At 29.4% G+C, this 24284-nt stretch overlaps 1 protein-coding gene and 1 long non-coding RNA gene across 2 annotated transcripts; one reads left to right on the top strand and one right to left on the bottom strand.

The window, feature by feature from the left end:
* Nucleotides 1-19418: 19418 nt before the first annotated feature.
* On the bottom strand, nt 19419-24218 carry LOC129305166 (uncharacterized). The gene is made up of 2 exons (XR_008591893.1): nt 23621-24218; nt 19419-21172 (listed from the first exon to the last, which is right to left on the bottom strand). It is a non-coding gene; the product is annotated as an uncharacterized LOC129305166 (long non-coding RNA).
* On the top strand, nt 19460-23001 carry LOC129305165 (polyphenol oxidase, chloroplastic-like). Its single transcript, XM_054945128.1, has 2 exons — nt 19460-20301; nt 21903-23001. Exons 1-2 carry the CDS (start codon nt 19492-19494, stop codon nt 22863-22865), a joined length of 1773 nt encoding a protein of 590 aa, XP_054801103.1. The 5' UTR covers nt 19460-19491; the 3' UTR covers nt 22866-23001.
* Nucleotides 24219-24284: the final 66 nt, after the last annotated feature.

Below are 24284 nucleotides of genomic sequence, written 5' to 3'. Positions count from 1 at the left end.
ATGTGAATATGTGAACATGAGTGATTGTATGATCATATTGGCTAGAGTTCACTTAGAGAGAGGAGTAGTGGCATTGGTTTCTTAGTTAGAATCGAAAGCTAGCCTAGCTACCTACTGTTAAAATTAAGAAGTAGCCACTATCCTATTGCTTGTCGAGGGATTATCCCATTATTTGTCGAGAGACTCAAACCTAGCTATCTCCACCTGTTTATTCAAGAGATTAGCTTAGGGTTTACAACATCTTAGAGATTAGAGAGTATTAGGACAAGGCATGGTCCAAGAGTGAAAGTAGTAAACTTGGCTAGGTTCTTTCTCATAATTCGTGAGCTTAGGTAGTCTATTTACACAGACAATGCTTTATTTAATTTATAGCCCATGGTTTCAGTTGGGAGGTATAAGGAAGATATAAAGTTGATTTGATCATGCATATTATCCAACATGTCATATGGTTGTTAAGTTTGTGGCAAGTCATGGTATTTAAGTTGGCCATTGTTATATGGTTGTTATTATTGTGGCAATGTGCATTGTATATTTGATTTGGCTATTGTCACATGGTTGTTAGTATTGTAGCAATATGCCTTATGATTTGAATTGTGAAAAGAAGATATTATAATGATTTACATGAAAAGACTTGAGATATTTGTGAAATTATAAGATATGTGATTGTAATAACCCAAAGTTTTAAGTAAAAGCAAGAACTTATTATAATGTAATTTTTATACATTTTTATTAATTTTTAAATACTAGAATACCCTCTTCCTATCAACTATTTTTTTTCCTTCTTTTCTTCTCTCTTCTTTCGATTTATGTGCATGTTTCGGATAGTGGAGAGAGTTTAAGGATTTTGTGCTAAAAGCATTTGAACCCTACCTCTAATCTATTTTTCTACTTCTTAGTACCTTTATCGAAGGTTGCAATAGTCAGAATCATTCTCTCCATCATTCTTCTTCCCCTATTTCTTCTCTGGTGAGCTGCTATATTGGTTGCTGTCATTAATCTTTGTTTTCCCTCTGCTTTGCATTGCAAGCCATCTTCTTTCTTATTTAAACCGCAATGTTTATTTTCTCTCAGCTCCTACTCTTCTGTTGTTGTCACTACAAATTGAGGATGGTCGAAAAACTTTAATTTTGCAAGTCCTTTATTCATGCAATATTGTACATGTTGAAGAAATGCTAGTGGTAGTACCGGTGTTACTAATAATAGCACCAGTGCTAGAGAGATAAAGAAGCTCTTATAGAGAAGTTTGGCACGGGTGTTACTCTAATAGTACTGATGTTAAGCTTCTTCATAAATGATGAATATTTTTAACAATTTTGAATGAATAAAGATCACTATTTAAGAACCAACTTAACAAAGGTGTTAGAAAATGTAACACTAGAGATAGATATTCAACACTTAGTCCCTGTGAGAGAAGTTGAGAAGTAATACTGATGCTATACTACTAGCATAGGTGTTCATGAAGTCATAAGCTATCTAACACTGTTGATAGCACAAATGTTAACTTATCTCAAAGAAAAAGGACCAAGACACATGATAAGTGCAGTACCGATGTTACATAAAAAGTATAAATGCTAATAATCAGCTGAGATAAGATCAATTTGAACAAACACCAAGGGTAACATCGGTGTTGGAAACATCTAGTACTAGTGTTGTTTAGAGCTCAAAATAAGAATGAAGAAAAGAGATGATGGAACATAATAAGCAGCATCGGTGCTCAGGAATAGTACCGATGCTAAAGATACTTAGTTAAAATAAGTTCCAAAAAAAGATTTTCAACATTAGGTGTAGCTAGAAATCTCTAGCATAAGGATCATAATTAAATCAAATACTTAACTAAGGTAGAATTACTTTTAAAGAATAGAATTTATGCTACATGGATAAGCTATTACTTAAGTCAGTTTATTTTAATGTTTAGCCAATTTGATTTTTTAGTTAAAATTAGATAACCTATAAAACATAATATTCTCTTTATTTTATAATCATCAAAACCAGTGTTCAACAAATATTAGTTTTGTTTACTTAATCTTAAGCTTAATTATTTGTCTACTTAATGCTTGGCTATGATTAAGTAGGAATTTAGAGGTTTGGGTTTTGCCTTAGAAAAGAAAAATCTAAATTAGACTATTAGATTGAATATGTGCATAATTACTTGTTTACTTAATCTTGAGTGTCCAAGAAAAATGCCCGCATTTAATTTAAGATCAAATTTTCCTAGATTCTCCTTGTTGTTGTGAATGAAAACTTTGCTACCAAACACATGGAGATGAGATATGTTTAGCTTTCTTCCATTGTAGAGTTTATATGGTTTCTTGTTGATTTTAAGCCTTCTGTAAACTTTTTTGATGATGTAGTAGGAAATGCTCATAGCATCAATCTAGAACACCTATGACATGCCATTGTCACTAAGCCTGGCTCTAGCCATTTCAGTGAGCACTCTATTCTTCCTTTTCACCATTCCATTTTATTAAGGAGTTATTGGTGTAGAGAAATTGTGATTGATTCCATTTCCATCACAAAAGTCCATGAAGTTACTATTTTAAAATTTTCCTCCATGATCAGACTTGATGGACATTATAGAAATACCTTTCTCATTTTAGACCTTTTTTTGGCAAATGTACTAAAAGCATAAAAAGCTTCTTCTTTAGGACTAAGAAAATAAGTCCCAAGTAAATTTGGAGTAATGATCAACAATAATTAAAGTGTATAAATTTCTACCAAAACTTTTTACTCTTGAAGGACCCACCAAATCCATATGCAAGAGCTGAAAGGGTTTTTTTAGAAGAGATAAAATCTTTTGACTTAAAAGATGATTTAGTTTGTTTTTCAAATTGACAAGCTTGGCATACTTTTTCTTTATCAAAACTTAAGGGTGGTGGACTAGTGACCAAATCTTTTTGCAAGAGTTTTTTAATTTACCTCTTATTCACATGAGTCAAGTGTCTATGCCATAAATAACTTTCCTCACATTTACTTAGAAAACATTTTTTGTGAAAAAGGTTGACATTCTAAATCAACAATATAATAGTTACTATCCTTATCAGCATGAAGAAGTATCTTTCTATCAACTTTGGATTGGACAATGTATTTTTTTGAGTAAAAAATGACTTTGTTTCCTTTGCTTAGCTCTGAATTATGTTGATGAGATTGTGCAAGAGACCTTTGACATACAACACATCTTCAATGCTTACTTCTTTTCCTCTTTCTATTTTTTCAATCCTATCAATATGACCTTTTTGATCACATCCAAAGTTACCGCCATCTCTCTCAAGCAGTTCAATAAATTGGTTTAAATCTCCAGTCATGTGCCTGAAGCACACATTGTCTATGTACCATTTCTTTTTCTTAGAGACAGTGAGGTATACCTATAAGTAAAAATTATTTCACTTTGGGTGCCCACTTCTTAATGGGTCCTTTCTTGTTAGTTAGCTTCTTATGAACATTGTAATTTTTAAGAACCTATTTCAAGGCACTTCTAATGTCATTCTTCCTATGAAGGCAAGACTTGATATGATGTCCTTTCTTATCACAATATGAATAAGTAATAAATGGACTAGAAGAATTTACAAAATATTTTAAATAACTATGATAGTATCTAGTTAACTTTTTTGGCTTTTTCTAAAAAGTGTTAATAGTAGGATTATATCTAATTTCTAATCTATCAGAGATACACCTTTGTGAGTAGCTAAGTTCACTCAGAGCATCTCAATACTCTAAGTGAACTTAGCTAAATCCTTTTTTAGAATGTCATTATGAGATTGTAAAGATATGCAATTAGCACACAACTCAGACTCATCTTGAATATAGTTTTCCTTTTCAAAAGAGGTTTACAACTTATCTTCTAATGTATAAATTTTCTTTTTAACATGTAAAAGTTGTTTATATTGTTCCCTAAATAAGTAGAACAACTCATTATATTTATCTTGTAAAAGATTAAAGTTTACCTCATCTGATTGTGGTTCAATTAGATCTACTTCTTGTACTACCAAGCATAGACTTGTTATCTCTTCCTCTTCTTCATCATGTGAAGAATTATCTCCCTACGTAACAAAGGCTTTCTTTTTCTTTTGGGACTTCTCCTTTTTCTTATTTCTTTTTCCATTACGGATAATCCTATTTGATATGTCTTGGCTTCTTGCATTCATAACATGTCAGCAGCTCTTTTTGATCTTCTTGTTGCTTGAGGATTTTTTCTAAAGTTCTTCCTTCCTCGATAGAACTTTTTGAATCATCTAATTATCATCTTAAATTCTTCATCCTCATCAGACTCTGCTTCTGATTCATCTTCTTCAATTTTTAGGGCAATACCTTTCTTCTTCTTGTCCATATCTTTTTTGTATTGTATTAGAGTTCATTCATGCTCTTCAAGACTTTTGAAAAGTGCTGCTACTAAACTCATAGAGACACCTTGTGCCTCAATAATAGTAGTAATCTTGGGTTGCCATTCCATTAGGAGACTCTTGAGATTTTTTTTTTTACTTGCTTAACTTGAGTATAAGTCTTACCCAAGTTTATTAGATGATTGATAATGTGAGTAAATCAAACATACATATCTTTGATCACTTCACCATCCTTTTTCTTAAATGTCTCATATTCATAAACGAGACTACTTTTCCTATTTTCCTTAACACTGTCAGTACCTTCATAGGCTTTCCTCAAGGCATCCCACATTTCTTTGGCAAAGGTATAGTGAGTGACACAATAATACTCCATTCTATTGAGAGCACAGGCAATCGTGAGTTTTGCCTTAACATTGAGATTCAATCTTCTCTTATCTTTGTCATCCCATTCTTCCTTTATTTTTTGTCTCATTAGACTATCATCTTTAAGAATTATGGGAACATATAGACCTCTAGTAACGATAATTTTCTCCATTAAATGTTGAAGGTCTTATTGTTAACATTACTTCTCCTGAGTTATTATCTGCAAAATTAGCCATTAGTATGATCTTTTTACTCAGATGATTAAGTTAAGAACGAGCAACCAAGCTCTAATAACAATTGTAAATGATCCCAAGAGGGGTGAATTAGGCTAATTAAAAATTTAAATAAACTTTACAAAAATAATTAGAATGAAGTAGGAATGAAATCACCAATCATGAGGGATAGGAAAGATGAGCTTGGCACAGATGATTTATCCTAGTTCAACTCCTACCACTTGAGTCTATATCCAATCCTTAGGAACCTTCATAGATTTCTAACTATATTATCAAGATTAATTTGGGCTCTTAGTTGCCTTAATATATCAATAAACTTCTTAATAAGTCTAAATCTCTCCCCCTTATAAAGGTAATTACAATTCCTCGTAAACTCCCCAAGCTTAAGTTTCTCTATTTTGAAGATTGCTTGCATTTTTGTCTGTGTTTTCTTTGTGTATTCCTAAATATCCTAGCTTGTTTGAGTTTTCCAATAGTGAGGTAATGGAATAGTGCTTTACAATGGAGACTTCCTTTATGCAATGTGCTAGCTAAAAACATTAAATGCTCTAACAAAAGTAGGTGAAGTTTATATGCTGGTGTAGTAGAATAACATTGGTGTTAAGAACTAGAAACAAGACAAAATGAATCTAATCAAGGCAATAATTGTGTTTAAATATACTTTAGTATGGTATAGTAAGAACACAATTGATTGCAGATGAAAAGAATAGCTAAGGAATGAGTTTCAAAAAGATTAAAATAAAAAACGTAAAATAGAGCACAAAAGAGCAAGGTAGTACCGATGTTACTAATGATAGCACAGGTGCTATAGAGATGAAAAAGCTCATAGAGAGAAGTTTTGCATAGATGTTGCTCTAATAGTACCAATGTTAAGCTTCTTCATAAATGATGAAGATTTTTAACAATTTTGAATAAATAAATATCATCATTTAAGAACCATCTTAGCACAGGTGTTAGAGAATGTAACACTGGAGATAGATATTTAACACTTAATCCCTATGAGAGAGAGAGAGAGATAGTTGAGAAGTAGTACCGAAGCTATGCTACTAGTATAGGTGTTCACGAAGTTATAAGCAATCCAACACCATTGCTACTTGATAGCACAGGTGTTAACTTATCTCAGAGAAAAAGGACTAAGACACAAGATAGGTGCAATATTGATGTTATATAAAAGGTACAAGTGCTAAGCAAGGATAATCAGACAAGATAAGATCAATTTAAACAAACACCAAGGGTAACATCGGTGTTAGAAACTATTGGATAGGGAGGTGCAGCGGAAGATTAAATTTTTAAAGTCCCTATCTTGATAAAGACCGAACAAACTCGTTTAAGTTAAGGTGGATATAAGAGTTACCTTTTAACTCTTTGAACTTCGTGCATTCTCTTCAAGAGTTTGGATCTCAGGAGCTGACAATATAGATCTGCTCCTTCTACCGATATCCACATGAACAGCTTTCTAATTCAAACAGCATGCTAGCGCTCTCAACGTCCGTTCTTCTTTGAACGTTATTTTTCCTTTCTATAGGTTATTTTGTGGCTCTCAAAGTATTTTACCATCAAAACTTTCTAACTCTCTTCCTTCATAAAGGACGTCTCCATTTGTATATAGTATATAGATAAGAATTTTTATCTTTCACTTAAAAAGCACACGAAAATATAATTAAATTTATCTCATAAATTTAATTTATGATATCATATCTAATTCAAATTTATTTTATAAATTTAAATTATAAAACTGATATGATATTCTCTCATATCATGTTAGTTATTAAATTTAATCTATCATAAAATTAAATTTAAAACTAACATAACATAACATAACATTATATAATATATATCACATATACATATTATATTATATATACACGAATATATATACATATATATTATGAAAATATATATATATTATATTATATATATTTAATTTTATATATCATATACATATATCATATATATATGATATATGATATATATACACACATATGTATATATATATAATTATATTTTAAATTTTATATTTCATATAAATATATATATATATAAATATTTATCAAAAAATATTCAAATATATATATATATATATTTGATGATTAATATTTATCATAATTCGTTCATTTTGTATTCTCTATGGTTTTACTTGTTCTAAGAAATCTATTTCTAGGATTATTTTATATTGATTATTATTATCATCTATTACCCAGAATTTTATAGTTAACACATCTTTTTCATTTATTTCTTATTGAAGATATTGTTCTATTTCCTTCATTTATTACTTCAAGATTATTATTTGTTAATCCTAATTGTATTATACTTTTTTGCTCTTTTGGGTGTACTAAGGCCAATACATCTATCCAATTAGCATCTTGTTTTACTTGTATAGCTATATAATTATTGTTTTCTATTGGTGTCTCAGGTCTTATTGATTCTAAGTTTGAAGTTATTAGTCTTTCAATTTTAGATTTTAACAATAATATTTCTTGTTTAGATAATCCTCTACTTATACTAGGTCTTAGTTCAAAACTAAAACTTCTTCTAGTATTAGATTGATTTATATTAATATATATTGCTGGAGTACAATTATTAGTAAAAGCTTATTTTCAAGAAGGAAAACACTCACCAATAGAATTATTAATAACTGATGAAAAAATAATAAACAGTGTTAAAGATAGTATTTTAGGAATATTAACTGGAAATTTAATATATTAAAAACTAAAATTTACAGTAAACACTAACTTTTGTATTTCAAGAGCTGATAAAAAAATGAATAAAACCTTGTTAATATATCATAAATTAGGAGGAATAAAATTGTTACCAGGATAAAAAAAACAATAAGTATAACTACTATAATAGGATTAGTATTTACAAATAAACATATGATAATCAACAAATAGATAAAACTATATTACAACAAATAATTGCAGAATCTATTAGGTTTGAAACAATAGAATTTCTAAATAAACTAGAAGTCGATAGAAATCATATAGAGTACTGTTATTGTCTATATTTAAGCATTGCAATTATAGGAGCATTAGAAAATTTTTCATAATGAATATTATAAAAAAATTAAACCAAAAATGTATGAAGTAGAATAAAATAAAATTTCAAAAATTTCTTACATACTAGTAAAAAATTTATCATGTATTTTAGTACATTTCTTATTAGGAGAAGAAGGAGGTAATCAAGCAAATTGAAGTAATAGAAGAATGGGAAAAAGTGACATTAATAGCTTTAATAGGAAAAAATATACATGTAAACACTGTAAATATGTTAATAGAAGCAACACTTTTAGAAAATGTAAAAATTGGTGGAATAAAAAACCTGAAGAATATAGAGAAAAATTTAAAAGACTAAATAAAAGTTATCATAGTAAAAGAGAATTATTTGGAATAGAATTACAAGAACATATTAGTAAGAAAATATTGGTTTTTGAGGAGATTAAAAATAAAAAAAAACTTCAATCACTTTTAGGATTAGTAAATCAAACTAGAAACTAAAAATTTATGTTAAAATGAATTAGAAAACCAATTAATATTTTTTAAAATACTATCTTCAACACTACTTATTATTCTTCCATCAGTTATTAATAATTCTATTAGTGAATTTCTTCCTTCTTGAAAATAAGCTTTTACTAATAATTATACTCTAGCAATATATATTTCTATTACTTCATCTTTAAATGATAATTTATTAATGTTAGCATCTATTAAAGCTTTACTTATTAAAAGTATTCTCAATACTCCTTCAGTTAATGTTGATTTTATAGGGTGTTTCTTTTCTAATACTACACATGCATATTTTTTTTGTTTTTTAGATTTCACAAGTTTTCTAACTTTATTTATAAAACTTTCATTTTTAATTCTTCAGGTTTTAAATTTAATTTTGAATCTGGGTCATAGCAAAACATGAAAGGTTCTCAATCCTCTTTCATACTGAGATTAATAAGCTGGCAGTCTCAAAAGCCAAGCTATAGACCTTTCACAGAACTACTTCCTTCATACCAGCATAGCACAGCCTTCCTTTATAGGATCATTATGAAAATCCAAAACTTTTGTTAAGCATTAGATAATAATCCCCCCTTAATCCCTAAAAATGAAATTACTCAACCATACCTTTTAATTTTTAATACTTGCAAAGGAGGAAATAATTAAATAGAATACTTTTATTGATAGTAAGAGGGCAAGGTTACAAGGAGGCAGAGAACTCAAGTGCTCAAGAAAGCTTTAAGGTTCTCAGCTGTGTGTTGCTTCAGAGATTATATGGCTTTATATAGAGTTAGTATTTCAACCCTGATTACATTACCTTGGTTAATTTTAACTCTAATAATTACAAGAAAACAAAACTATTTTTGACAAAATGAAAAAGCTAGACTTAGATTTCTTAATCTTTTTGATAAAATGAAAAGTTAAAGTAATTATTACAAGAGACAATATAGGTTTAGGCTTCTTTTTAGCTCTTAGTCTTTTTGACTTTCTCTTCTTCCATCTTCTTCAGTCTTGTTTTACTTGTCGACTTATCAGCAGACTAATCCATAATACTCATGTTGATAGAAGGGTCTTCATAATCTTTATCAGTTTCTCTTTTTTCATCACAATATTTGCATTTATGGATAGCATACTCTGACAATACTTGGCATATTTTCTTCTTTGTCTCTTCATCATTATCTATCAAATTATTTCTTAATCTTTAGTACCAATTATTGAAGCTTCTTGAATTTCTACTATTTCTTCTTACTAAGAAGATACATGTCGGTGGGCCAGTGAAGTATGTCCACTATTCTTCTTCTGCTATAGTGGTCCTATTGAGCTCCTGGAAAATTATATGTACTTCTTGGGCTCTGATAATGGAGATCTTGTATCTGAGATTTTCATTATTAATAATATCTTCTTTTTCTTCTTGCTCATACTTAAATGGTCTTCTTGTTGTCCTGAACTTAATTAGACTAATTGAAGGATAGAATTTGTCAGGAGTTATTTTTGTTATAATTGAGTAACACCGAATAAAGACTCGGTATTGGGTTACTATTCCAAAATAATGTTTAGCGACTTCCTTGATGGATTCAAGAAGTTTAGATATTTCAAACATATCATTAGATGGATATATAGAGTGAATAAGGCCATAACTATATAAGTTTTTTACAAGATCAGGGTTAGTGTTTGGATAAACAATGACTTTGCTGAAGGAATAATGAAAACATATTTAATGTTACTAGTATTAGGAAGGGCAAAATGGTTTGTCTTATTAATGAGAAGTTTTAAATAATTTTATTGGTCTAAGGTCTTAAAGGATGGTGAAATTATTGGGCTTGGACTTCTTGTCCTAGATGAGGTAGAATTGGATACACTATTTTAAGGTGTTCTTGTCACTATTTGGGCTTTAGACTTTTGGGCTTCCTTTACTATTTTAGTGAAAGGAATTATTGGACCGATTTTTTCTGGACATGAGGCTGGAATAATGATTCAGGAGTTTGAGTAGATGACTCAATTACTTGTTTTACTTGTCTTTCAGGGGATTGGGATAGATTTCTCTAAGTCCTTCACTTTACTTGTCAAAATATTCACCTCATTTCTGAGATGAGCTACTGATTCAGATAATGATTGCATACTGTTGTTTAGTTGTCTAACAAGAAGGGTCATATTCATCTCCAGAATATTTGCCTTCATGATTACTTGATCTAGTGGGGTCATTATTGGTCTTCTAAGTAAACCACCACCACTACTTGTCATCATATTGGTCTCTCTTCTATTTGACTCCATCTAGGTAAATAATCAACGACAAGATTATTTTTTTCCTTTAATATATTCAATTTCATAATCATAATAAGATATATCAGATTGCCATTTAATTAACATCTTATTACATAACTGAGTTGTCTTTATTCCTTTATTTAACTAATGTTTTACTTGAGTATTATCAGTTCTTATAATGAATCTAGTATTAACAATAAATAATTCAAACTTTTGTACAGCTTTTACTATTACTAAAAACTCTTTCCAATTAGAATGATATCTAGTTTGAGAATTATTAAATTTTTCACTTGCATATCTAGTTATTACTTCTTCTTCCTTTTCATTAATGTGATATAAAGCTGCTCCCCAATAATTTTTATTAGCATCTGTATATATTATCCATATTACATTATTATTTATTAGAATAGTTAATTTTGGTAGATTTTGACATAAATTTTTTATCTGGTTCACTATTTTTTCTTTTTCTTTATCCCATATTCATATTGTCTTTTCTCCAGCTAATTTACTTACTTTTGCTGTTAATTTTGATAAGTTTGGAATATAGTTTCTAGCCTGATTTACTAATCCTAAAAATGATTGAAGTTTTTTTTATTTTTAATCTCCTCAAATTCTAACATTTTCTTACTAATATGTTCTTGTAATTCTATTTCATTATTGGTGATGTATTGTCCTAAAAATTTTATTCTTTCTTTTCTTAATTCAGCTTTCTTAGGTGATATATTTAATCTTTTTTCTTCTATAAGATCTATAAATTATTCTAAATGTTTTTCATGTTCTTCTTTATCCTTTGAGAATATCAAAATATCATCTATATATATCACAGCAAAATCTTTTATTGGTAATAATAATTTTGTTAAATATTCTTGAAATATACTAGGGCTATTATAAAATCCCATAGGTAATACATTCCATTCATACAATCCTTCAGATGTACTAAAAGTAATATATTTTTTACTTTCTTCTTCTAATTTTATTTGAAAAAATCTAGATTTACAATCAAACTTACTGAATATATTTTTTCCTCTTATTAGATTAAATAACAAATTTATTTTTGGTATTAGATATCTATTTCTTATTGCTAATTCATTCAATTTTTTATAATTTATCACTAATCTTGATTTTTCTCTTTTTTTTCACTATGTTTTACTACAATCGTAACAGGTGATGAATATTCAAATTTACTTTCTCTTATTAAATCATATTATTTCATTTTATTAATATGCATTATGAATTATTTTTTATTATTTTCTATTCATGGGTAAGGTTTACAGTTTATTTCTTTACTATAATCTTTTAATTCTATTTTTGCTAAAAGTTTAGATTTTTTTCAATGAACGAAAGGATTATCACTATAATTTTTTAATAATCTTTGTTCAATTGTTTTAATTTCTTTTGTAGTATTTAACATTTTTATTGAATTTATAACTTCATTACTATATAAAAGTTTTTTATTTTGTAGAAATTGCACTTCATATTCTTCTGTTTTCTTTTGAAATTTTTTATCTCTTCTACTATAGATTTAGTTACTCTTACCCTCCATGCTTGGTGTTTACAAGGTGTTGTTAATATTATTGCTTTTTCAAACATATGTAAAGGATAATATTATTCAATAAAATCTATTCCTAATATCACATCACATGAATTATCATTATATTGATTTAATTTTCTTATTTTTAATTCATATTCTCCTATTTGTACCATAATTTCTCTTGCTTCTAATTCAATACAATTAATTTCTTATCCTACCCCTTGCATTCTTAATACTTTATTTTTCTTTTTCCATAATTCATTTGGTAATACATTTTCTTTTGCTACTGAAATATTTACTCCTGTATCAACTAAAGCATGATATTTTTTAGATCTATATTTTTGATAATTAAATTTTATCAATATGTAATATAATTTTTTCATATCAATTTTATCTTTTGGATTACTATTATTTGATGATTAATACTTATCATAATTATTTTATTTTGTATTCTCCATGGTTTTACTTGTTCTAAGAAATCTATTCCTAGGATTATTTTACATTGTAGAATAATGAAATATTTAGGAATAAACCCTCATAATAAATTAGAAGATGAATGGTCACAAATAAATATGATGAGAATAGTTGAAGATGAGGAAATTATAAATGAAAAAAAAAATAAGAAAACAAGATATGCATGAAAATATAAGACAAACAAGAATAGAAACAGAAAAAATAAAAAAAGGACAAGAGATAATGAATAATAATCTATGGTTTATACATGCAAAAATAGAAAAATTAAAATTACAGATATTTGATAGAGAAAATGGAATAAACTATTCAAAGAAAAAGGATAAAGAAATAAAACAAAGACTAAAAGAAGAAATAGATTCCTAATTTTAAACACTTAATAAGACCCAAAATTCATAATTTATTTGTTATCTAGAATCAATATGTTACATCTTCCAGTTAAAAATATAAGACATTTTAACTGAACCTCGCTCTCTAATAAAATAGTTAACTGTTTTCAAACTAACATTATATTTTCATATTTACCTCTATTTAATAAGATATTTCATTTTAAAATTAATATAAAATGATTTATTTGTTATGAGGATTTTTGAAAAAAGCATATTAAGTACACATTGAAGCACTAAAAACATTTTATATTTTTTAACATCCAATCTTTTAAAAAATATTTTACATTTTTAAAAAAGTTAATGAGCATCCAAGATACTAAACTATTACCTTAATAATATTATGGACTCTGAACTTCTAAAATGTGTAAAAAATTTCCTTAACTTCTAATTTTGAGTGCCTAAAATCTTGTCATTAAATTGAGAAAAAAACTATTATTATTTTTAAAGGTTAAGATGAATGCTAATCAGCACACAACTAGGTCCTGCAACTACAAAAGTAACAGTTATTTTTTCTAACTTAACGAGAATTCTTGCACATTTTAAAAGTTTAAAATTTAAAATACTATTTATGTAATAGTTTAAAGTTTAGACTGTTTGTTTACCCTTTTGGAAAAGAAAGAGTATTGTACGAATCTAAATTCAATTTAATTATACGTGTAATAATTAACATACATACATACATACCTATATATATATTTCAAAGAAATATTTCATAATTAGCTTGGTCAATGAAATAATATATTGTTGGTCAACATATATAGTGTCGAGCCTTAAAAAATAATATTTTTTAATGTTCAGGCCTTTCATATTTTTATTATTTTGAATCAATAAAATATCTCAAAGTAATATTTAAAATATATTTTAATATTAAATTTTATATTTTAGGACCCAATTATTTTTTTTTAATTTTTGAGTCCTATATATCATTTGAGTATTCAAAAAATATATTTTATTTTTTAAAAAATAAAATAATTAATTTTAAAATAAATATTTAATTAAAAATAATTTTAAAAATAAAATTTAGGTATGTATAAATTCCTGACTCTATTATTAGATAAACATAATAAATAGAATAATATTCTTAAATAATTATTTAGTTATCATCCATGTCAAATTTAATTAAAAATTAAAAGTAAACTAGAGTAAATATCACTTGTACGTAGGGGTAAAACAATATAAAAAGTTAAAAAAATAATTTTAAAAAAATAATATTTTACTCATAATTAAATAATTGTGTTTTATGTAACATAATGATGATTATTTTTCTCATATTCTTAAAAATAAAAAGTACAGGTTTACCCAAAAGTTTTTAAAAATTTTGAACAATTCAGGCTAATGATTTTAAGTTAGTAATCTAACCATAATTAAATTAAGATCAATTTGATCATAATTTAAATATATAAAATATTTATATATGACCATAATAAAAACATTATTTAAACAACTACTCTCTCCGTTTAAAAATGTAAGGCATTTTTAATCAAATCGCATCCCCCAACAAAGTAATTACTTACTTTTAAACTAATCTTATCTTTTTATATTTATCCCTATTAAATAACATACAATAAATATGAAATCATTATCAATAGGGGCACTTTTAAAAAAAAGGCAATGATTATACCTCGAAAGATTAAAAATATCTTATATTTTTAAATATTTAACTCCTTAAAAAATACCTTACATTTTTTAATAGAGGGAGTAAGACATTATTTATAAGTAAATAAAATATTCATAAATAAATTACACATAATACAGCAAAATGGTAATAGAGTTATTTAAGTGCAAAGTTGATAAGTTATTATTTTTTATTTTATTATTTTAAATTTAAAATAATAGTTATGCTTAACATAATTATTTTAAAATAAAAATTGATTCCTAAAATAAAGAAAAATATTTTTAAAAAGTTTTGGGTATTCAGGCAAAACCGAAGCTTGAAGCTGTAGGGGTTAGGCTTAACTATATAGGCTTTTTAAAAATGATAGAATACGTTAAATTTGATTTGAATAAATCAGCCTGAATTGAGCCCGACTCAAATAAGCCCAATCCTCCTGAATTATTGGCTCTAAGTCTTAATGTTGCTTCATATTTCAAAAAACATATCCTACGTTGAAACTATGCAAGTTTTATTCTTGAGAGAATCAATCACAGTTGAATTTCAGACCATTAACTTACAATTGATTTTTGATAAAAAAAATTTCAAAATAAATTAAAAAATATTAATTCAAGTAGTTACAAATATGAGAGTTTAAATTATAAATAAATATTTTTATATTAAATATAGGTATTAAATTTTAAGAAGAATTTCTATTTTATAACTATTTAAATTAATACTTATAAATTATTTTTTATGACCCTAATTATTATTAATTTAATTTTTTAAAACTTAACTATCATTCGCCCTTTATCTTTTTAAATAATTAAACTCTATATATATAGTATTAAATAATAAAGGAGAGGTTCAACAACGGCTAGGACGAAGGATCATGCCACGCTAGCTAATGATAATGTATGATATGATTGCTTGTCAGTGAAGCAGAGGCTCACATGTCCGAAATCAGATTATTATAATGAGACAATATTGGGTACATACGTACATAGCGTGAAGGGATCGGATATCAAAAAGAAGCAAGTTCCAACAATCGTAATTCATATTCGTCGTATTATATATATACTGTATATCGAATAAAGAGACGACTCTTTCTTGCTTCATATTTCTTTAACTCTTTCTTTCTTTACAACTCAACGCTGTTTTTATATAAGAGACTGATACAAATAAATAGAAGCATATGAAGGTCATTTCATTTACTTATGCACATTTTAGTTCTGTTTATCTCCTTATAATGCTATGCATATAAATTGTTTACGGTTGGTTCTTTCTTAGAAGTATTTCCGGGGGAATTATAAGCACCTTAAAGAAAATTGTGGAGCAGAAATAAAACATATAAACTTTCAAATTAAACCGGTATATTATATTATTGCCCTTTTCTAACAATTAACATTTTAAGTTAGTTGTTAGATGAAAAATCACAAATGCAATTTAATACAACGGTTTGACTTAAAACATGTGATTTTCAATTTAATAAAACTGGTCAACCAAGTATTATGTAATTAAGCTTCAAAGAAAGGAAGGTTGCGTTGTGGTTGTATCTACCACTACTTTATATGATATATATATATATATATATATATTTATAGTTGGCGATAGAATAAAAATAGTTAAGTTGACGCTATATATATATATATATATTTATTTATTTATTTATTGATGAAGAATAAAATAACGTTTGGCCAGACTTTTTTTTGGCCGATCTGTCCACACTTGAACTAATAAGAAATTCATATACCACGAAAACAAGGCATATTAAACCCACAATAAATAATATTTATATACTGAAATTTTTTGAAAATGTTTGGTTATTGTAGTGTAAAAAATTAAATATGATAATAAAATTCGTATTTAGAGAGATGGATTATCCATATGTGCCTAAAATATAACATAAGATTCAACTCAACTGTAATTAACTTAAAATTATATTACAGAATTTGTCTTGAAAAAAGTTAAAAATCGTTATATATACATTATGGACGTAATGTCTATTACTCCTCATTATCATGCGTGGGACTTAGTTTGATGGAAAGGGGAAAAAATTGAAAATGAGGTGTTGTGTATATTGTTGTTAAACTCTTGAATTGACTCTCCAAATTTATCAATTTTATATTTTTAACCTATAAAATTATGTTAATTTACTCATAAACTCGAATTAAATATAAACTCAATTAACTTACAAGTTTATCATTTTGATATTTCTAACTTATAAAATTATGTTAGTTCACTTGTAAACTCAAAATATATGCAAAATTGATTAACCTTGCTAAACTTATTGATTTTTTGTCAAGTGTGTTAAGAATATAGTATAAAGAATTTGGTCATAAAAATGATAGGACCTGCTTAAAAGAAAAATAAAAGTCTAAAAGCAAAAACTAAAAATAAGTTATCCTATTTTAAAATTTTCACATTGAGTATAATAATTTATATTTAAAATATATTTAAATTAAATTATAATCAATTTTAATGGTTATTTATGAACAGAGCAAAACTCTTATAAATTTATGATTTAAATTTACAATTCAAATATACATTTTTATTATGAATTTGATTAATCTGATCTCATGAGTTTGACAGCCTTGGTTGTGAGTAATGTATAGTATGAATAGGACTTATAAGGTATTAAAATGATGAGACAGCGGAAATCAAATCAAACTCCTATGAAACCGTGTAATTTTGAAACTTTGACTGACTAGTTATATAGAACCATTTTGGCACGTCATTCTTTTACGGATCAAATAAAATATTCAGATAGTTTAATCGCTTGGAAGAATAAATTAAAACGTAAGTATGCGTAAGCTTCAAACTAGTATATGTTTTAAAAATAAGAAGCAAGAACATTTATTGGATATACGTTGAATTTATCCTCTCCGTAGTTTGTGAGCAATCGACGTGTGTGCGCACATGCTCGCTAGCTAGTGGTGTGAGGGATTTTAATATATATGTTGAGGCAATCACGTTCTAAAGTATAAAATTTTGAACTTAATCTGTATTTAATTATATGTTTTGACTGATCATTAAATTGGACTGAGTTATCAATTCATAAATTAAGGCCCTGTTTGTTTGGGAGGAGGGGAGGAGCTCCTCTTCCCTCCCCTCATTTGGTTAGGAGGAGGAGAGCCTCTCCCCTCCCCTCCTCTCCCGTCCCTTGGTTAGGAGGAGGGGAGGAAAAAATTTTAAAATTTCTCTCCACTTCCCTCCAAAGCCTCCCCTTTAAATTGGGGGACCTCCCTCCCCTCTCCTCCCCCTCCCTTCCCTCCCCTCTCTTCTCCTTCCCTCCCCTCAAACCAAACACGCCTTAAGGGTTTGATTGGGTCGAATCATGATTGCATAAAAATATAATATCTAAATAAAAATATTTATCTAAAGGAAAATAAAATCTATATGTAAATTATCTATAAATTTATTTTTTAATTATCTTATAATTATAAGAATAATATTTGAGATTTATTTGGAACTACTTCATTTTACATATACATAATTAACATTTTATAAGATTTTCTTTGCAATTAAATGGCATTTAATATATAATATTGATATGAATTTAATATTAAAATCTTTTGCATTTCTGAAGAAATAAATATATTTTAATCTCTTTCCAGTTCAGACTCTTGCCACGTGTATATTATAATAGTATAATAATATTAAAATGGGAGAATCATATCCAACAACCCCTCAAACAAATTAATCACAAACAATTAAGGATCAATATGGATCGTTATTAAAATAAGCATGTGAACTTATTTTTTCTAAAATAAAATTTATTATTAATCCTTATTTGTGATTAAGTTGCTTGAGTGGTGATTCTCCCTGTTAAAACTAATGAGTGAGAAATGCTTTATTTTAAGCGTAAACCCTACATTTCTTCCGTCCTTCGTCTTGTTCTCCTCTTTCCTCCTCTTCTACCATCGCTGTTAGTGTAGCTGGCGTAGCATATATGGATTTTCATCTCATCTGAAAGCTTCAAGTTGAATCAAGTAGTTTTGTGATCCAAAAAGCATGTTTAAGATCATGGTCGATTGCTGCAAATTAAATATATTCTTTTCTTCTTTTTCTCAAATCTCTTCCATTCTTCCCATCTTCTCTCTCGTATCTTTCAATTGTCCCCCTTTCGCTAGTTTTTTTGACCCTCTTAACTTGTCCAACCAGTTGGTTTTCCTGGTTTTTAACTAGTTGACTTGTTTTTGATCCGTTCACACAACTCGCGGTTCAGTGGTGTCAACTAGACTGGACCACTAGTTGGTTCCCAGTTCATCTAGTTCAACTGGCTGGTTCAATCTATTTTTAAAACCTTCTGCTAACACATTGATCATTTTGCAGACACTTGTTAACAAATCTGCTCTCAAATATAATCTTACTAATAATTATTAATTAGTTATTTTAATTTAACATATTCAGAGGAACTCCCACAATACAATGTCGGTCAATAAAATTTGGTAGAGCTAATCATTATTTTATTGTAATTTAACTCTTATACACATGTAATCAAGAAAAAGTAATGTCAAATTGTGTCGAAAACCAGAGTGGCATAGGGCATGAGATCACCTTCGAAATGGCCTGATGATCTGTATTTGAATATTTAATTAGTATTAATTATACAAAATTAATCTTCGACCACGTGATTATTAATGCCAATGTCAATCTTTGCCTCCAAAAAATTAACGAGTTGATACCGAAACAATTATTTAATTTCCCAAGAGATCGATCAGTATTAGTGGTGGTCTTCACTACGATATCCGTAGGATAAATTAAAATTGCTAATATAAAAAGTCTTTAACCTTCAAGAATACAATTGCAAGCAAGAAAAGCTCAAGATCATGGCTTCTCTATCCCCTTTGCTCCTCTCTAATCGTCCCTTCTTCAGATACAACGATCCCAAAGCCATCAAATCAACAAGATTTCCAAACTATGCATCTAGAGTGACATGCAAAGCCATGAAGGATGAGAACAAATTTGACCCTAAAACCCTGAATCCTAACCTTGCAAGAAGAAACCTCCTCATAGGGGTAGGAGGTCTTTATGGTGCTACACTTCACCATAAGGACCCATTTTCCCTTGCCGCCCCGATCTCGCCACCAGACCTTACAGCATGCGGCCCGCCGGACCTCCCGTCCGGTGCTAAACCGACCAATTGCTGCCCTCCACTCTCCTCAAACATCATAGACTTCACTCCTCCACCAAACACTACCTTGAGAACCCGACCAGCTGCTCATTTAGTAGATTCTACGTACGTAGAAAACTACAAAGAAGCTGTCCGTCGCATGAAAGCTCTTCCACCGGACGATCCTCGGAGCTTCACTCAGCAAGCCAACATTCATTGCGCTTACTGTGACGGTTCTTATCACCAAGTAGGGTTTCCTGATCTGGACCTGCAAGTCCATAATTCTTGGCTCTTCTTTCCCTTCCATCGCTGGTACCTTTATTTCTACGAGAGAATATTGGCCAGCTTGATCAAAGATCGTGACCCAAATTTTGCTATGCCCTTTTGGAACTGGGACGTACCGGAGGGCATGCCGATTCCGAACATATATTCGGATTCTAAGTCGCCACTTTATGACGCTCTCAGAAACGCTAATCATCAGACGCCTAAACCTGTGGATCTTAATTTCAACGGCGTCGAAGACCAGGTATGAGTGTTTGTCTTACGGTGATTTTAAAATATAGTAATTGTTACTTGGTCCAACTTGGACAGACACGAAATCCAGTTATCTATTTTAAATAAACTTTAACGTGAATGTGTGTGTTTTATCATTTTTAAAAGACAGGTACTGAGTTGTAAAAAAATATGCATATATTACTATTAAAACTATATGTTTGTCAATTTATTATTTAAAATATGACAAAAATATGAAAATTGTACCATATATCAATTACATGTTGGGAGTGTCTTATAGCTAATTTGTGAGAAACAAAAAATTGAGTTTAAATTCCTAAAGTTGAAATATGTAAATTTCTGTGAAGTGTTCTTTTTTTTTAATATTTTTCTTTATTTTATAATTTTTTATCAAATATAAATTCTTCCATTTTTCTTTAAAAGATACATTTCACAGAAATTTATAAATCTCAACTTTAGAAAATTTAAATAATTTTATTCTTGAAATACTGAGACCTGTTATTAATATACTTTTTAAAGATGTAAAATAGTTCTTTTATTTCTAGTTTTAAAAGATAATAAAATGACATGAATTATTAAAAGCTACATGAAGTCAAATTATTCTTGCTCGACTTGTGTACAGTTCTCATCTTGCTCTGCACCCATTGATTATTATTAATATTATTGATATTTGGAATAAGATTTTTTAGCCAATGGATCTAAAAAATGAGATGTCATTTTATTAACCTGGAATTTCTATTATTATTACTAATTTAAAGATTAACGAGTTGACCTTAATTAAGAGTGTAGTCAATTTTAATATATAGCTCCAATGGCAAAGATAGATTCCACAGCGCTTTCGTCGAATGGTAGTTCATTACTGCTCTGTATATTGTGAAGCCCCTCTGCATTTATGACAGAAAACCTAATAAAATATTAGAATAATACAACAATAACAACAAGCCTTTATCCCACTAAGTGGGGTCGGCTATATGTATTGCAAGACGTCATTGTACTCTATTATTTATCAAGCTTTTAGAAATATTATTAATTAACAGAAATTAATAATATAATGATAAATTATTTTTCTAAAACAGAAATTAACATAGATATTATAAAATTTAAAAATAACTAACTAATAATTACTTTTTTATTATTGTAACCAAATATAAAATAATATCTACTTTTTATAAAAATCTTTATAAAATAAAAATTACTTATTTAATTAAACAAACGGCCCAATATATATACTGGTATTAATTGTTATCTGTTGATATTTAAATAGTTATTTAATTTTTATTAAAATATATAATTTAATTATAAGTCTTTGTTCTGTACTTCTGTTTGATTTTAAATTCTAGACTATAATTTATCACTTTTACATTGTCGTTGATAACTAAATTTATATTTAAAGTATTGCATCGTTAGCAAGCCAGCTTAACTCAAGCAGCAAATATAACATGGTAACAATATGTATCGTCCCAGGTCCTTCTTGTCTTGGTGCTGAAACAAGCATCGATTTTGTGTGTGTGTGTGTGTGTGTGTGTGTGTGTGTGTGTAAACAAATACAAAGCTATGAACTTTTTATTCTCTTGCGTACAGAAAATACGTCAATATATTTTTATTTTTACACAGACAAGTTCGGACGAACAAGTGGCCGCAAATCTCAACATAATGTACAGACAAATGGTGTCCGGTTCGAGGACTCCTTCCCTGTTCTTCGGACAATCTTACCGCGCCGGAGATGAGAGCGATCCCGGAGGCGGCTCAGTAGAGAGCGTCCCTCACGGCCCGGTTCACGTCTGGACCGGCGATAACACCCAACCGAACTTCGAGGACATGGGAAGCTTCTATTCCGCTGGAAGAGACCCCATCTTCTATTCGCACCATTCCAACATGGATCGAATGTGGGAGATCTGGAAGACTCTGGGAGGAAGAAGACAGGACCTCACAGATCCAGATTGGTTGGAATCCGGCTTCTTATTCTACGACGAGAACAAGAACCTCGTACGCGTCAAAATCAAGGACTGTTTAGACACCAGAAAGCTAGGCTACGTGTACCAGGACGTGAACATCCCCTGGTTACAAGCCAGGCCTACACCTAGCAGAAGTAGGGTTTTGAGATCACTGAAGAAAACATTGGGTGTGGGTGCGGCTCATGCGGCTAATGGTGGGGGCGATGTGAAGTTCCCTCTGGTTCTAGAAACGAGCGTGAGCAAAGTTGTGAAGAGAGAGAAGAAGGGAAGGAGCAGGAAGGAGAAGGAAGAGGAGGAGGAGGTGTTAGTGATTGAAGGGATTGAGTTCGAGAGGGACGTGGCAGTGAAGTTTGACGTGTATGTGAACGATGAAGACGAAGATGGTGGCGGGCACTGTGGGCCCAGGAAGACTGAGTTTGCTGGGAGCTTTGTGAGTGTGCCACATAAGCACAAGCACAGTAAGAAGGGGACGAAGAAGATGAAGACGAATCTAAGGATTGGGATCACAGAGTTGCTAGAGGATTTGGGTGCTGATGAAGACGAGAACGTGGTTGTCACTCTCGTGCCTCAGTTTGGAAAGGGCCATGTCACCATTGGAGGTATCAGGATTGAGCACCACTAGCGTGGGGGATATTTTATGTCGATTTTTCTGCTTTCATTATTTTAGCATTATTAATTTCTTAAATGTGACTATCATTATTGACGTGGCAATCATATGGGGTGTTATTAAAGGAAATACTTTTAGTTTAATTTTTGAACCCTTTCCTCATGGATATTTAGTAGTATTTCGTAATTATGATTATTTATATTAATTAGTCGTAATTGCTATTAACATCAAAGCTTCAGCGTTGTTTTGCTCTCCCAAACTCAATCCCTTCAATCACCAACACCTACTCCTCTTCTTATTTCTCCTTCCATATGACTGCCACGTATATACATGGTACTTGGATTATAAAATATAGTTTTTTGCTTGCAATATTTTCCATAAAAAACGTAGGTGCTAGCTGGTAAATATTTAATTGGGGAGAAGATCAACGTGTGCAGTTTTAAAAAGAGCATAGTTGCATCTAAACCACTAGGCCACTTATATTATATATATCATTGACCTAACCTTTCCTTGTAAAGAAAAAAAAAATCAATACAAGTTGATGATAGAGGAAGTGGATCGGCGTAATAATTTGATAAGCTTGATAGAGAAGTGGGCATGTGAGAGAGAGTTTGAGAGGCTAGGGAGGGTAACAATACCATCAATAATAAGCTTCAATTAAGAGGCACCACCACAGTGAGAGAGAGAAAGAGGTCATGTAAGGCACACCACAGTGAGAGAGAAAGAGGACATGTGAAAGTGCATGAGAGAGAGGGGGGGGAGAGAAATACCACTAATAATAAGCTTCAATCTGCTCTGTGGATCTTCTTTGATCAGCATCAGCCTGGCCTTGAAGATAAATTCAGAATATGAAGTAGCTCATCTTCTCATCCTTCCCCGTGTGGAAACATTAGAGAACCTTTGTGGCTTTCAACTGATACAGACGGAGAAAGATTCCATGTTCTGATCAGAGTCATGCGGAGAAATTTTGCTAAGTAATTGATGGTAAATGAGCAAGGCTGGTCAACATTTATAGATAACTTTTCAACCAAATTTTATGTTCAATGAAGCTGTATTTTTTTTGACCACTTTAATTTGTAGTACACCAGGGTACTATATGCAGTACAGAGTAAACTAGAGTACGTACTACCCATTTTTTGTACTCAAATAAACGTACCTAGCTATAATGTCCTTTTTCTGATGTCAATTTCTGTAAGGTCGAAGAATTGTATAATCAAATTTTAAATAATTAAAGATATTTTTAATATTAAAATATTTCAATATTACGCTAAATCCTTTTTAACAGTCATTAATTAATTACTAATATTTTATTAACCATAATTAATTAATTATGTCGCCCTTGCATGTCAGTCCCCCGACGGCAAGGGATCGAGGATCTGGATCCATAACGGATGTGATAATCCTCTCTTTAGTATTTATTTGTAAGAACTCTAA

The sequence above is a fragment of the Prosopis cineraria genome, unplaced genomic scaffold (assembly GCF_029017545.1).
Source record: "Prosopis cineraria cultivar Desert tree isolate PC_DT_omini unplaced genomic scaffold, ASM2901754v1 PC3, whole genome shotgun sequence".
NCBI lineage: Eukaryota > Viridiplantae > Streptophyta > Magnoliopsida > Fabales > Fabaceae > Prosopis > Prosopis cineraria.
Note: the sequence above shows the minus strand (reverse complement) of the source record. Positions and strands in the feature narration are given on the sequence as shown.

Coding starts and splice junctions, on each gene's coding strand:
- LOC129305165 (XM_054945128.1), top strand. CDS start 19,492: ATGGCTTCTCTATCCCCTTTGCTCCTCTCTAATCGTCCCTTCTTCAGA. Junction 20,302..21,902: donor TCAACGGCGTCGAAGACCAG/GTATGAGTGTTT, acceptor ATTTTTACACAG/ACAAGTTCGGACGAACAAGT.